The following is a 14,894-nucleotide window of genomic DNA, read 5'->3' as shown; positions in this document are numbered from 1 at the left end:
TGAGTGCACGTATGTAAAAGTACTTCAACAAGTAAACGTGTGCAAGAACGAATGCTAGTCTTGACCTAAACAAATAGGTTTGTATTAATATCGGTAAACACGGTCGGTCAAAGTGTTCAATTAGTCCTATGGCTCGTTACGACTCGATTATAATAGCATGTGAATCAAATTGTCATGTTTCATGCAAGGTACAAGTATAAAAGCATGTTAGAATGATTGCATAAGTATTTGGTTAAGTTTGATTAAAAGTCAACTTTGGTCGGGTCAAAGTCAAAGAAAAGTCAACACGATCGGGTCGGGTCCCGATGTAAGACCCAAATATTTATTGTACATAATGTATTTATGGTGTACGATGCGTGTATGAAGTGTACGAAGCACGTACGTGTTGCTTGCTCGAACGTCGAAGGAAACTGGACGTTGTCTGAAGTGACAAGGTGTGTACGTATCTTTTCAACCACAAATAAAGTTTGTGTTGATGTTTCAAAGCCTTATCATTGGAAATAAAATCTTATTACGTTTCCAACGATATTTGATTCATCGAAAATGGAGCTACGGTCAAAAAGTTATGGCCAAAACAAGTTTCTGAAAACTGACCTGTAGGTTGGAGCGGCGCTCCACCTTTTGGCGCGGCGCGCCGATCCCGTCTGATGCAATTTTCAGCCTTTTTAAAAGGTTCAAATGAGGGGTACTTTGGTCTTTTCATTTAGCGTCGGTTTAGGGTCACCAAAACTGATCTAGAACTCCATTGGAGCTCATTTCTCACCCACACAAACACTCTCATCCATATCTAGAGAGAGAGGAAGGGTTCTAGAGTGAGAGAGCTTGAATTGGAGAAGAAGGAGTTGGATTCTCACCAAAGCTCGGGTTTTAAAGTTGTTCTACTCGTCAACGGCATCATTTTGGTGGTATTGGTAAGTTCAAAGTCCGAATTACATTTGTTAGATTTGATATTCAAGTTAGGGTTTGAGTTTGATTTGTTGTGAAACCCTCTTAGATGATGAAATGGGTTTATGGTGACTAGTTATTCTTGTCACTTGGCTGGTTTTGGGTTGGTTGACGATTTGGCCTTGATTAGGCTTTAATCTTGAGTTTAATCACTAGGTTTAGTGATTATGGAAGTGTTGGAACCACTTTAGGTGAATTTGGGTTGACTAATTTTGACTAAAGTCAAAATTAGGGTTTGGTGATGATTATGACCCAATTGTCGATTTAATAAGGTTTATAAACTTAAAATGGATTAAGTTGAAGTATAAAATCGAGTTAAATATGTTTTGGTGTCAAAACTTGCTAACGGAGCGATGTTGACTCCTTTGGGTCAAAATTAGGGTTTAACTGTCATTATGGGCAAGATAGGTGTTTAACACCTATGATTGGGTTCAATTGGCATATTAGGACCATTCTCACTTGTGTTAGTGATTATTGGTTAGTTTGGGCACGGTTTGTGCTTGGAAGTGCATTTGGGTCAAAATGGCACTAAGTGTCGAATTGGGTTGGTTTGTAAGTCAACCCTAATTGTGTTGCTTGTTTTGTGATAATGGAATAGGTACTTTCTATTGACGAGTCGCGGATTACTTGGAAGCATTCATCAAGACTTCAAGGTGAGTGTTAATATCCTATATGCATATGTATGTGTAGGATGGGTGTGGGTCGGGTGAAGTGGTTCTCGGTTATAGAGCTCACTTCACATATAGGTGGATTTGATGGACTTGGGTACACGTCCAATTGGCACGGTTGTGCGTTTTGGTTGACCACCTTTGACCAGGTGCACACTTCGTGTGTACATTATCACATGGGCTTGTGAGTGGAATAATTATATACGTATGTATATGAGTTATTTATTTGTGGGGTAAGGGTTTAAAGTTCGTTGTTGATGATACCGTACCCTAGAGTATATTGTGGTGTTGATGAGGGCTTTAAGTTCGATGTTGACGATACCTCATGTATGGAATTTAAGTTCGATGTTGACGATGCCATACGACTATTGTAGTGACGTTGATGTGGGTTTAAAGTTCGTTGTTGACGATACCTCATATGTGGGTTTTAAGTTCGATGTTGACGATACCACATTAATTCATTCGATGAGGGTTTTAAGTTCGATGTTGACGATACCTCATACGTGGGTTTTAAGTTCGATGTTGACGATACCACGTTAATTGGGACGAATGGGATTTAAGTTCGATGTTGACAATACCATTCGTAGAGCTAGCCTTGAGATCTTGAATACTTTTGGATGTTGTGAACATCGATGTTATATATATATATATATTGTTGTATTGTTGTGATGTAGCTAACCCTCTGGGTGTAGCTTAATGGCGTTGTTCACATCGTCGTTGGTGAACTTACCTTATTGTTGACATTGTTAGCTTGTTGCTTAGTGATCGTACGGTATGCTTAGACTAGCTTGCCTTTATGCTTAGATGCTCCGGTATGCGGTATTTGATTATTTGTGTGGCGTGTTCATTTTATGCATATATATGTATGTAGTATATTTTCACTCACTAAGCGTTAGATTACCCTCTCGTTGTTTACATTTTTTTATAGATTTGCTTGGATGAGGTGGCTCGGGTAAGTGCGGGGACTAGTGGACTTGCGTAGTTGCTTTAAAGGCATGCTTTTGGATTCGATTAGGATTGGGTAGCGTATCCCCAATCGCCATGCTCGACCTTTATTTTGTATTACAAATCATGTGGTTGAAAACTTGTATTTTCGTACGAAAGTCGTAAAACGGCCGATGTGGGCCCGGTCTCATAAAACTTATTTTATGAATGGAACGTGTTAGTTTTTCGTATATGAATATGTTGTGAAAAGCGTTTTGTCTAAATACGTCGGGAAGTGGTCAATCTTTTTCGCGTTTAAAGACTTTTTGGACAGACCAGTTTGGCGCGCCGCGCGAGGTTCTGGCGCGCCGCGCTAGTAGCTGAACAATCAATTTTTTTTTGTGATACTTTAAGCGGGTTCGAACGTGGTTTGGTTTGGGTTGTTACACCCGAACTATTTTTCTGAGGTTTTTAATCATATATGAGCATGTTAGAGCAAGTTACATGTGAATCGGAGGTCCATAGCATGGTAAACATTTTTCGTAAAATGACCAAACCAAACAGATTCTGGTAGTGCATCTGGACGGCGTCCAGATTTGCTGGACGGCGTCCAATAATCTGGACGGCGTCCAGATTGGTATACAGGTCTGCTATGCTGAAAACACACAAGTGCACGAACCAAAACGCAACCAAACACAATTTATGATTCGCAAACACCCAAAACATGTATCTTTTATCATCGGAAAGGTATTTTGATGTGACAACCCGGAAATTTTGACCAAATTTAAACTTTATCTTTAAATGATTTTTGTTTCCGACACGATAAGCAAAGTCTGTAATGTTGATTCTCAAAAAAAATTTGAACTAATGTTATATATTCAGTTAACCTTTGACCATTGACTGACGATTCACGAACATCTATTTGTATATATATATATATATATATATATATATATATATACAATAAGTTGGAATATTAATTATTAAAATTAATTATAAATAACTTGCAATGTGTATTTAAAAACTGATTTATGTATATTAAATAAAGATATATACATATATATAATTTCAAGTTATTTAGTAAACGATAGTAACATTCGTTTGTTGATTCGATTGATATTTAGATAAGTGAACTAAAACGTTTAAGATGAACAAGTAAAACACTAATTTGCTACAGTATTTTCGAATTGCTACAGTACCCAAAAAGCTACAGTGTTTTCGAAAATTACTATTTGCTACAGTAAAATACTATTTCAAAATGAAAATGTATATATATATTTTATAAGGTGATAAAATAAAATATTAACTTAATCTTAAAATGATTTGATATTATATATATATATTCGCAAATAGCGAGACAATGATTTATAGAAGTAAATGACCAAAACACTCGAAAGTTTAAGATATACTTTGAGTGGTGTAGTTTATGGATAATTTAAGGCTATATTTTGACAAAGGTACGTGTCACGAAACGTAAAATGCAATTTTTTAAGTGTACGAAAGGACATTCGAAAAACCGGAACCGGGACATAAGTCGAGTGACGACGTACGACTTATCGAAAAAAAAAATTACAGGTTAACTATGCACGAGAATTTAATATAATATATAAATAATCTTATTATTATTAGTATTAGTATTATCAGATATCGTTACCGTTATTATTAGTATTTTACATAAAATATTACGACGAGGTTATGACCAAACGATTTCAAAAATGGTTATCGAGTGAGTCAAAGCTAAGGAAACTATGAGTTATAGCTATGGAGGTTATGGGTAATGTCGTGGGTATTGTTTGCAAATCAAACCTAGTGTTTATCATCTCTGTTGCGTCTACGTACTTTCCTGCAATATTGAATCACAATATTGATACGTGAGCATTCATATCTTATCTTTTATATATTAATTGTGTATCCATGTCTAGTACTCGAGTATATATATGTTTATGTATGCTTGTATGCTAAATTTTATCGTTAAACAGTTTATAATGAATCACGAATTAAATACATATATTACTGAAAAAAGGTATATGATATACATGTTTTTGGAAAGCTGACGACAAATCAATAACTTTTCATTTAGATATCGAATAATTTCGATGAACGGATTAAAAGATATGATCAACTGAATTATGATTGACGTTAATTGAAATTGCTTTTGAATCTGCAATTAAGATTTAAACACCTTGTTTACGAGATTGATAAATTGGATTTTTGAATATTACCAACCGAGTAAATGAATCCTTATATAAGGTACGTCTCGTTTTGTTGAACTTTTGTCAAAATTGACTTTTTGAAACGACTTTTGAATAACTTTTGTATGTCGATCTCGAGCATTAGGATTGTGATACACTATGACCTGACCTAGCTTGATAGACATTTATTGACCAACATATGTTCTCTAGGTTGAGATCTACGGTTATTTGGTATTCTGAGTTTCGGTCACATTTTGGTGAACAACTTTATATGCTGCTAAGGTGAGTTTCATTTGCTCCCTTTTTAATTGCTTTTGCAATATATATTTTTGGGCTGAGAATACATGCACTTTATTTTAAACGCAATGGACACAAGTACATACTTAATTCTACACTGAGTTTGAACCGAAAATCCCTTAACTTTGGTAACTAGTTGCTGCCGGTTATAAGAACTGGTGGGCGCGAATAGTTGTATATGGATCCATAGGGCTTGACATCCCCGTCTGTTCCAGGTATAGAAACCCTAGCCTGAACTATAAAACAGACGTATACTATTTGAGGCTAGTACACGTTGGTTTGCGTGTATTATACATGTTGGTTGCATGTATGTTAAAACAGGGGTACTTATTATATATACGTTAAAGTTTAGTTACCAGGGTGCTCAATCTTGTAGAATATTTTGATAAACGTTTCTGGATGAAACAACTGAAATCTTGTGATCCACCTTTATATACAGATTATACGAAACATTAAAACTATGAACTCATCAACCTTTGTGTTGACACTTGTTAGCATGTTTATTCTCAGGTTCCCTAGAAGTCTTCCGTTGTTTGCTTATATGTTATACAAGATATGTGCATGGAGTCATACATGCTTTATTCAAGAAAACGTTGCATTCACAAACCATCATCGTGTATTTATTTTGGCTGCATTGTCAACGGAAGTATTATTGTAAACTATTATATTACGGTGATTGTCTATATGTAGAAATCATCAGATGTCGAAAACCTTTGATTTAAATATTCATTTATGGTGTGCTTTTTCAAAAGAATGCAATGTTTACAAAACGTATCATATAGAGGTCAAATACCTCGCAATGAAATCATTGAATGACGTGTTCGTCCATATGGATTTGGAGCGATCGTCACATTTGACGAGGAAAACAACTAAACATATTTCATCAATCAATCTACCACTTACAACAACCAAAATCACATTGAATGCTCAACATTTATTACATTCAAGTTCATAAATGCGGTTTGGTGATTCGAGAACTTACTACCTACATACAATACGCCATTTCGTAGGTAATCAAGCATACAATCCAACTAAACACTTACCAACAACAATTCATGGCATTCGATGCATCAAATGTTCACATTTAGTTCTATCAAACCCTAACCAATCATCACCAAAATCAATAATCAAGTTTATGAAGTTTTCTAAAACAACCTACACATCAAATTGAAGCTAGTGATACTAGTAACACAATTAAAACATGTACTTGTAACATCTAAAAACATTTAAGCAACTAAATCTCAAGAACAACACACCAAAATTTAAGTTCATGCTAGTTACTTCAAAACAACAAGATCGAGCATACAAATCATATATTCATGTTAGACTTGAGCCATAGACACTAATTAACACTTTTATAAGTTAAAAACATCAAGAACACAAAATCTAGTGATTTTAGAAAGTTACCCAAATGTAATGAAATCGGTATGGAATCGAAGAGAAAGATGCAAGGATTCCAAATATGTAATTTGTTTTGCAAAACACTTGCTAGATCGGATTTGGATGATGATTCTTTGGTTTGATTTTGAGAGAAAAAGTTGAAGTAGTAAAAGAGAAAGAGATGGATGAATGGATGAGAGTGAATGTTGACTCTTTGACCTAGTCAGAGGTTTGGTCCATTGGCAAGTTTAGTCCCTCAAGTTTCATTCGGGTGCGTGAATTACCTAAACGAGATAATTTAAAACGCTTATCAACGGGAGATGTTATAAATACATAACGGACTTTAAAATGAAAAACGGAAAGTAAACGGAAAAAGGCGGGAGGTTACAGGTGGTTTGATGAATCACCTGTCTTGTTAGGGCCTACCGAATTCCTAACATTAAATATTATTATAGTTGCTCTTGTTTTCTTCCTCTTGCACTTCAAACGAAAAAAAAATAAAAAATCTCCATCAGTTCGACCTTATTTAACCTTATTATGATGCAAGCTTACGTATTTCTAGCATTACGAGTCATTATTCGTACATCTATCACAACATAAAAAGTTTTATTTCGTAATCCGGATAACATTATTTGTTAAAGGAAAATAAAAGTACGATAATACTTTATCTTTTGAAAAATGAACTATATGGGATCCATTCCATGGTGGAATGATAAGGTTAGAAACTTGAACAAAAGAAAGAAAAAGTTCCATCATTAGAATACACTTTTACTTAAAATACTTGAAGTCCCAAATAAAGCTACTAACTGAAAATACTATCGGTGTATCTTACAAATGCCGAGTTCCGGTCATATCTAACAAATATATTTCGAAAATTTTCTTTCAGTGCAATATTTCGAGATTTTCTCCTAACGAGTGTAGGAAGCGAGCACGACATGTAACTTTTTGGATATGATCGGATGAGTGACTTATGACTCCCGTCATTAGCTTTAATACCGCCGTTAAAAAATTGTATATAAATAAGTCTATTTTTTTTGCACAATTTATGTGAATTAATTTCGTGATAATTATATTATGAGTAAATCTGATAAACTTAATATATTAAATTTGAAAATCTAAAATTGTTTTACAATAAATTAGTTGAGAAAACCCTCGATTCGCGACTAGAATAATACGTAATTTTTTTCATTTACCAAATTTATTGCCGTAGATTAAATTGAAATAAAATTTCAAATGTAGCAATATAAGAATGAATAGCAAAAATACAACCTATAGATGAGATGAAAATATGAACATTTAGTAGAGAAATTTTGTGATAAATGTTTTTATTTTGGCGAGAAAACGCTCGAAGAAGTAATATATAACAATTATCGTGTTTTTCGAGCATATGTTGAGGTTTTAGCTATTGGGGTTTAGATATTAGGGTTTATAGGGTTTAGAAATTTAAGGTTTAGGGTTTAGATTTAGGGTTTAGATTTAGGATTTAGATTGAGTTTTTAACACGAACGGTTTAGAGTTTAGGGTTTAGGGTTTAGTGTTTAGGGTTTAGGGTTTGGTGTTTTGGGTTTATGGAATAAACCCAAAACACCAAACCCTAAACCCTAAACCCTAAACCCTAAACTCTAAATCGGGCTAAATTTTACTTCACAAAACATGAAAAAAAGACGTTCATATTCTTCACGAACAATATTATCTTGAATGTTATTTTTGTCGATCGTTTTCCCGCCTAAATAATGACATTCATCATGAAGTGTATCTTCTAAATGTTCATATTTTCGTGTGATCTTGATGCCGGAAAAAAAAATTCCAAAAAAAACGAATTTTTTTTTTCTTCCCCCCGCTTCCCCCCGATTGGTTACTTCCCCATTGATCCCGCCCCTATATATATATATATAGTGAAAGGATCCCTAGAGAAGTATAGTATGTAGAGAACCCATAGAACTCATAGATTGAAGTTCAATCTATTAAAAAAAAACTGAAAAAAAACAGTCAATCTGCACACAAAAAAAGGCAGTCTGCAAAAAAAAACTGCAAAAAAAACGTCAATCTGCACGCAGATTGACTCAATCTGCACAAAAAAAAAAGTCAATCTGCACAGGAAAAAAAGTCGATCTGCAAAAAAAAAAAACGCAGATTGACTCAATCTGCACAAAAAAGTCAATCTGCACAGAAAAAAAATCTGCAAAAAAAAAAAATGTCAATCTGCAGCAGATTGACTCAATCTGCAGCAGATTGACTCAATCTGCACGAGTTCCATGGGTTTCCTACTACCTTTGGTTCTCCATGGATCCTCACCCTATATATATATATATATATATATATATATATATATATATATATATATATATATATATATATAGTGGTAGGATAAAAAGGGAAGTAACCAATCGGGGAGAAGCAAAAACTTTTTTTTTCGTTTTTTGAAAAAAACTTTGTTCACGAACATTATAGATGGGATAAAAATATGAACATTTAGTAGAGACACTTTGTGATAAATGTTTTTATTTTGGCGGGAAAACGCTCGAAGAAGTAATATATAACAATTATCGTGTTTTTCGAGCGTATGTTGAGGTTTTAGCTACTGGGTTTAGATATTAGGGTTTAGATATTAGGGTTTATAGGGTTTAGAAATTTAGGGTTTAGGGTTTAGATTTAGAATTTAGATTGAGTTTTTAACATGAACGGTTTAGAGTTTAGGGTTTGGTATTTTGAGTTTATGGAATAAACCCAAAACACCAAACCCTAAACCCTAAACTCTAAATCGGGCTAAATTTTACTTCACAAAACATAAAAAAAAAACGTTCATATTCTTCACGAACAATATTATCTTGTATGTTATTTTTGTCGATCGTTTTCCCGCCTAAATAATAACATTCATTACGAAGTGTCTCTTCTAAATGTTCATATTTTCGTGTGATCTTGATGCCGGAAAAAAATTCCAAAAAAACGGAAAAAAAAATTGCTTCCCCCCGCTTCCCCCCGATTGGTTACTTCCCCATTGATCCTACCCATATATATATATATATATATATATATATATATATATATATATATATATATATATATATATATATATATATATATATATATATATATATATATATATATATATATATATATATATATATATATATATATATATATATATTATGTTTCAAAAATAGTGTAGCAAAGTGATGAGTTCGTTGCAAACATGATTACTTGCTCTCTTTTAAATTTATAATTGAATTAAACTTTGACTCGACTATGAAATAAACTCACGAGAAATAATGACTCGGTAGTTGTAATTAGCAAGTGTTCCGTTTAAAGTTCGTCCCAAGAGAGCGGTGGTTGTTAGTTGAATCGATGAAAACTCATAATCATCCTAAGGATTGTTGATTGGGGGTTTTGAATTTGAGATATTAAAGAAAACAATTGCAAATTTAAACTAAGAACTAAGAGTGATTAAGTAGATATCAATATTAAAGCATGTACACTTGCTTAATCCACTTGAAGCATTCAGATTGTTCTTATTATTCACTTAAGAGCTAATTGTGTTCAAACTTTGGACTAGTATTCCCTACTAGATGTTATTATGATCAATCAACATTTACAAATTCTCATAAGCTTGCATTAATTGAATCTAGTTGAATCATGCAATTATCATTAGCACTTAGCCTATGTTAAAGTCCCCTAAAACCCTTTAGTAATCAAAATCTCTTAAGAAAACCAACTTCACTATGTTGACTAAGGACCATTTGAAAACCAATTCAAACTAAGACCCCAATCCCTTGAAAGCCCCAATTTGATTGTCTAGATCACCTAAGTGTTGAAGTACAAGTTGCTTCACTAATCAAATCCCTTTGAAGGTTACACAACTCATATAGTCAAAGTCAAGTGCAAAACAAGCATAACAAAGGATCTTGTGACTAATTCTAATGACAAACTACAATTATCAGCTCAAATATTCATCCAAACACAATCAATAACATATATATGAACAATCCTTAGCTATCAAGTCTCATAAACAAGTGTACATCATAAAATATAGCCAATCATGGCTAGAACAAGATCAATAAAAGCAACAATAGTAGATCTAAACATCATTAAGCAATAAACAAGAGTAGATTGTACCAAACTTGTGAAAATTACAAAGTAGCTAGGTGAAGAAGATGAAGATTATGAAGAACAAGCCCTAGATCTTGATACGATCTTCAAATCCTTGATGTAGAGTGGAATAGATGAAAACTTGATGAAAAACTCAATAATCTAACTATGAAACCTTAATTTTATCAGCCACCACGCACTAGCTACTGTTTATTGATGATGATATGATAAAACCCTTCATCTCATCATATTTGTACTCTTCAAAAACTACCCAAAAAATACAGAGTAACGTCGTTCCTCTGTTAGGAACGTCGTTCCTTGGCTCTTAATGTGGAACGCCGTTTTTGAATGCTACAAATGTCGTTCATGAATCGATCTCTAAATTGCCATTTTTTTGTTTCTATTTCTTTTGTAAATTCCCTGGTAGAGCGTCGTTCTTAGCTTTGGAACGTCGTTCTTGATGTTGGAACGACGTTCTGAGATACATGAACGTCGTTCTTGTTGCCAGTTCTAGTACTTTGCAGTTTTCTTGATACATTTGCACACTTTGGTCAATTTTACACCAAATTTACACTTAGAACTGCAATAGTACTAAGTATGCGGTTAAACCCAAGATCATAATTTTTTGAGCACTTTGAAAACGAAAACGGAGTAAAACGAGGTAGATATTGCGTGAGAAACATAGCGTGGATGAGCAATATCACATAGATATTAAACTTTTATTAAAAAAACACATAAATCTTATACATCTTATTAATTGTTATTTTTTTGCTTCTAGTTACTTGTTAGAAGCCTAATAAAATTTGCCGTTAAATAAATGGCAAAAATTTAACCATTGAATCGTTACAACCTTTGAATTGAAATTAATAGTATTATCATTCAACCCTTACCATATAAAAACATTAATTAACAAAGATCTTAATTATTATTTTAATTTGAATAATAATTAAATGATTTATAAATAACTATCAACGTTGAATAATAATTTTTGTATAAATATACGATTAAATCATTATATTAAATAACTATTAATATAATATAATTATTTAAAAGGTTTTAAATACTTATTATTTTAATACGTAGTAATAATTAACACTTATCACAAATACGTGGGTATTACATATCCACGATTCACGAGTAAACTAGCAAATAATAATGTATCTACGTTGAAATTATAAGTATAATTAAATATATTTATATGGGTAAATAATCTATCTACGATGATGACGGTATTTTCTGATAAAGCATCTACGATGATGACGTTATTTTCTGATAAAGCATGAAATAAAAGTTTGAAGAAACATCCCCGGTCTACTGCAAGAAATGTAGTCTTGTTTTACTTATAAAATTACCCAATTTCCCTAATTATACTAACGAAAAAACAATATTAATTTATATGGTAAATTTAGTTAAATAATATAACGTCTATTTTGATAATTCAATATAATATAATATAATGTTAAGTATTAGATGATAAATAATATGATTAACTGATTATTCTTATATTGTGTTATCAGATATCATAATCAAATTCAAACATCATACATCTACAACGCATTTGGGTATAGTTGATTATTTAATTTTAATTGTCTTAAATGCATAATTACTTTGGAAATGCGAAAAATAAAAATAAAACTAGTTTTCCAAATCAGAAAAATTTAGAAAAATCTTTAACGGGTTACGAGCCTACCAAAACTTAACCCAACTTAACAAGCATCAAGCCCAATAAGAAAGCCCACAAATGGAATGAAATAGGGTTGCTAGGTATATAAACACACATAATCTAGGGTTTATAAACTCAAACATTTTGGGTAGCGGCAGTAGGTTCTACAGAGTCAGCCGAACAATTAAGTCGGAGTTTCAGATTCGTAACCGGAAGACGCAACCATGGTACGATCACCGTTTCCATCGTATCACGGTTAATTGTAATTTGATATATATATACGTGTATATTGTATGTCTCTGTTATGTGTTGTATAATTGGATGTGTTTCGCTAGGCTCACTTATAATGCAATGATATATGCCTTTTGTATCTGCTTGTAAAATTTTGCTCGATTGTACTTTGTATATTTTCGCCCAATTTTGTTGATGGTAATTTATTTATTTACTTATTATTTATGTGCTAGTGTAAACGTTTTTTAAGTAACTGGTTTACTCGAATTTGTTGATATGATTATATTTGATATTGTTGATTATTTCTTCTAAAGTGAAACGATTTTTGCTAACTAGTTGGTTGAAGATGTAGTTTTGTTTAATATTTTTAATTGTTGTTTTAATGTTTGAAATTGGTTATTGATGCTTATATTTTGTGGGTGATTGTGCTAGTAAATCTGTACATCGAAAAACTTATTAAAGTTAATTGTAACTGCTTTCGACGTAATATGCATATCAAGCTGTCCATTTGAGTTTAAGTTTTTGATTTTACAGTACTAATCTCTAGACTTTTGCATATTAGCTTAGTTAAACTGTTACAAAATGGAAATTGTTACTTTACATGTTAATGTTGCCATTAAAGAATGTTTGAAATGAAGATAAAAGTTTTTATGCTTAATATTTAGCTGTTTAGTATCCATTGTTGTCATTAGTAGTTTTTTATGATGAGTTTATACTAACTAATATTTTGATTATGTTAAAGGCTCGAGGTTTGAAGAAGCACATGAAGAGGCTCAATGCGCCAAAGCATTGGATGCTTGACAAACTTGGTGGTGCTTTTGTAAGTTGTTCATTTTTATGTAATTTGGTTCTTTCTGTTTTTTAGTTGTCACTTGTATGATTTATGATTTATGTGTTTGACAGGCTCCTAAACCATCGTCTGGGCCTCACAAAGCTAGGGAATGCCTGCCCTTGATTCTTATTTTGAGGAATAGGCTCAAGTATGCTTTGACATACCGTGAGGTGCAGTCAATTCTGATGCAACGTCATGTTCTAGTTGACAACAAGGTCAGGACTGACAAGACTTATCCAGCTGGGTTCATGGGTTAGTATTCATCTTGCTTTTTTTTGCATTTGAACATATTTGTTCCCTTGTACTCTAGTTATAACTTTATTTTCATGTTTTTTTGAACTATTTTTGTTTGATGAAAATTGATACTGTTCTTTTGGTATATTGTATAGTAATAATATATGAGGTTTAGATTGTCAAGTCTACTTTTGATAAAGTGTTATGTGTAGCCTGGTGTGTTTGCATTGTGATTTTGTGAATACACTTTATAATCATGTTGTATTCTGTTTGTAATAGATGTTGTTTCGATTCCCAAGACAAATGAAAGTTTCCGCCTTTTGTATGATACTAAAGGCCGATTCAGATTGCACTCAATCAGGGATGAAGAGTCAAAGGTTTGTAACTTGTTCTTAACTAATTTTAAATCTGTTAATTTGATTTTTGTGTGATAAGAATTTTTTATTCCTTTAAAAGATGGCATCTAATGAAACCTTTTTTTGCAGTTCAAATTGTGCAAGGTTCGTTCTGTCCAGTTTGGTTCTAAGGGCATTCCTTACATCAACACTTATGATGGGCGTACCATCCGCTACCCTGACCCTCTTATCAAGGCCAATGACACCATCAAGTTTGATCTTGAATCTCAGAAGATTGTCGATTTCATCAAGTTTGACGTTGGGAACGTTGTTATGGTGACTGGTGGAAGAAATACAGGCCGTGTTGGGATCCTCAAGAACAGGGAGAAACATAAGGGAAGCTTTGAAACTGTGCACATCCAGGATTCTACTGGGCATGAGTTTGCTACTCGTTTGGGCAATGTGTTTACCCTTGGAAAGGGTTCGAAGCCTTGGGTGTCTCTCCCTAAGGGTAAGGGTATTAAGTTGACCATCATTGAAGAAGCCAGAAAGAGGCGAGCTGCCCAAGAAGCCGCTGCATAGAACCAAGTGTTTTGATGAGAAGGTAAACGTGTTTTGGCTTGCAGGTTGTTTGGAAGCTTGTTTTGTCGTTTTCGTTGTAGTACTATTTTGAACTCTGTTTTTACATCTGCCGTAGACTTCTTGCTGTTGGTTATTCTAGTTATAAAGTGGTAAAACTTATCCTTAACATCAGCACTGTTTATCAACTTGTATGTGAGTTTCTTTCTGTCTTTCGCTTATTTGGCATTTCTAGGGGTGCAGCTTACTTTTTCAACATTTAGTTACGCATTCTAAAAATTTTGCAGAGTATCCTATATCTAGGACTAAGAGTTAGTTAAATTTTCTAATCTTAATATAAAGTCAATTTTAGTAGGAAAAAATCGCACTACTCTATCGGTTGGTGTTCAATATTGAGATTACTTTGTAAATAAATTAATCTTTGAAGTTTGTTGATGTTCGATATTTGAGATTTTGCTTGAATACTGAGAGATTTGAGTTTTTGAATATAAAAATGGTTTGGAGCATATATACACAAAGTTTTAATTT

The 14,894-nt window shown here is 33.0% G+C and overlaps 1 protein-coding gene across 1 annotated transcript; it reads left to right on the top strand.

The window, feature by feature from the left end:
* The first annotated feature begins 12,272 nt into the window (after nt 1-12,272).
* On the top strand, nt 12,273-14,587 carry LOC139899524 (small ribosomal subunit protein eS4). Its single transcript, XM_071882358.1, has 5 exons — nt 12,273-12,382; nt 13,129-13,206; nt 13,290-13,470; nt 13,732-13,829; nt 13,938-14,587. The coding sequence occupies exons 1-5, from the start codon at nt 12,380-12,382 to the stop codon at nt 14,367-14,369; spliced, it is 792 nt and encodes a 263-aa protein (XP_071738459.1). The 5' UTR covers nt 12,273-12,379; the 3' UTR covers nt 14,370-14,587.
* Nucleotides 14,588-14,894: the final 307 nt, after the last annotated feature.

This window comes from Rutidosis leptorrhynchoides, chromosome 3 (assembly GCF_046630445.1).
Source record: "Rutidosis leptorrhynchoides isolate AG116_Rl617_1_P2 chromosome 3, CSIRO_AGI_Rlap_v1, whole genome shotgun sequence".
Lineage (NCBI taxonomy): Eukaryota > Viridiplantae > Streptophyta > Magnoliopsida > Asterales > Asteraceae > Rutidosis > Rutidosis leptorrhynchoides.
Note: the sequence above shows the minus strand (reverse complement) of the source record. Positions and strands in the feature narration are given on the sequence as shown.

Excerpts from the sequence above, each read along its gene's own strand:
- LOC139899524 (XM_071882358.1), top strand. Across the intron at positions 13,471-13,731 it reads TTATCCAGCTGGGTTCATGG|ATGTTGTTTCGATTCCCAAG; the intron begins GTTAGTATTCAT and ends TGTTTGTAATAG. Across the intron at positions 13,830-13,937 it reads TCAGGGATGAAGAGTCAAAG|TTCAAATTGTGCAAGGTTCG; the intron begins GTTTGTAACTTG and ends CTTTTTTTGCAG.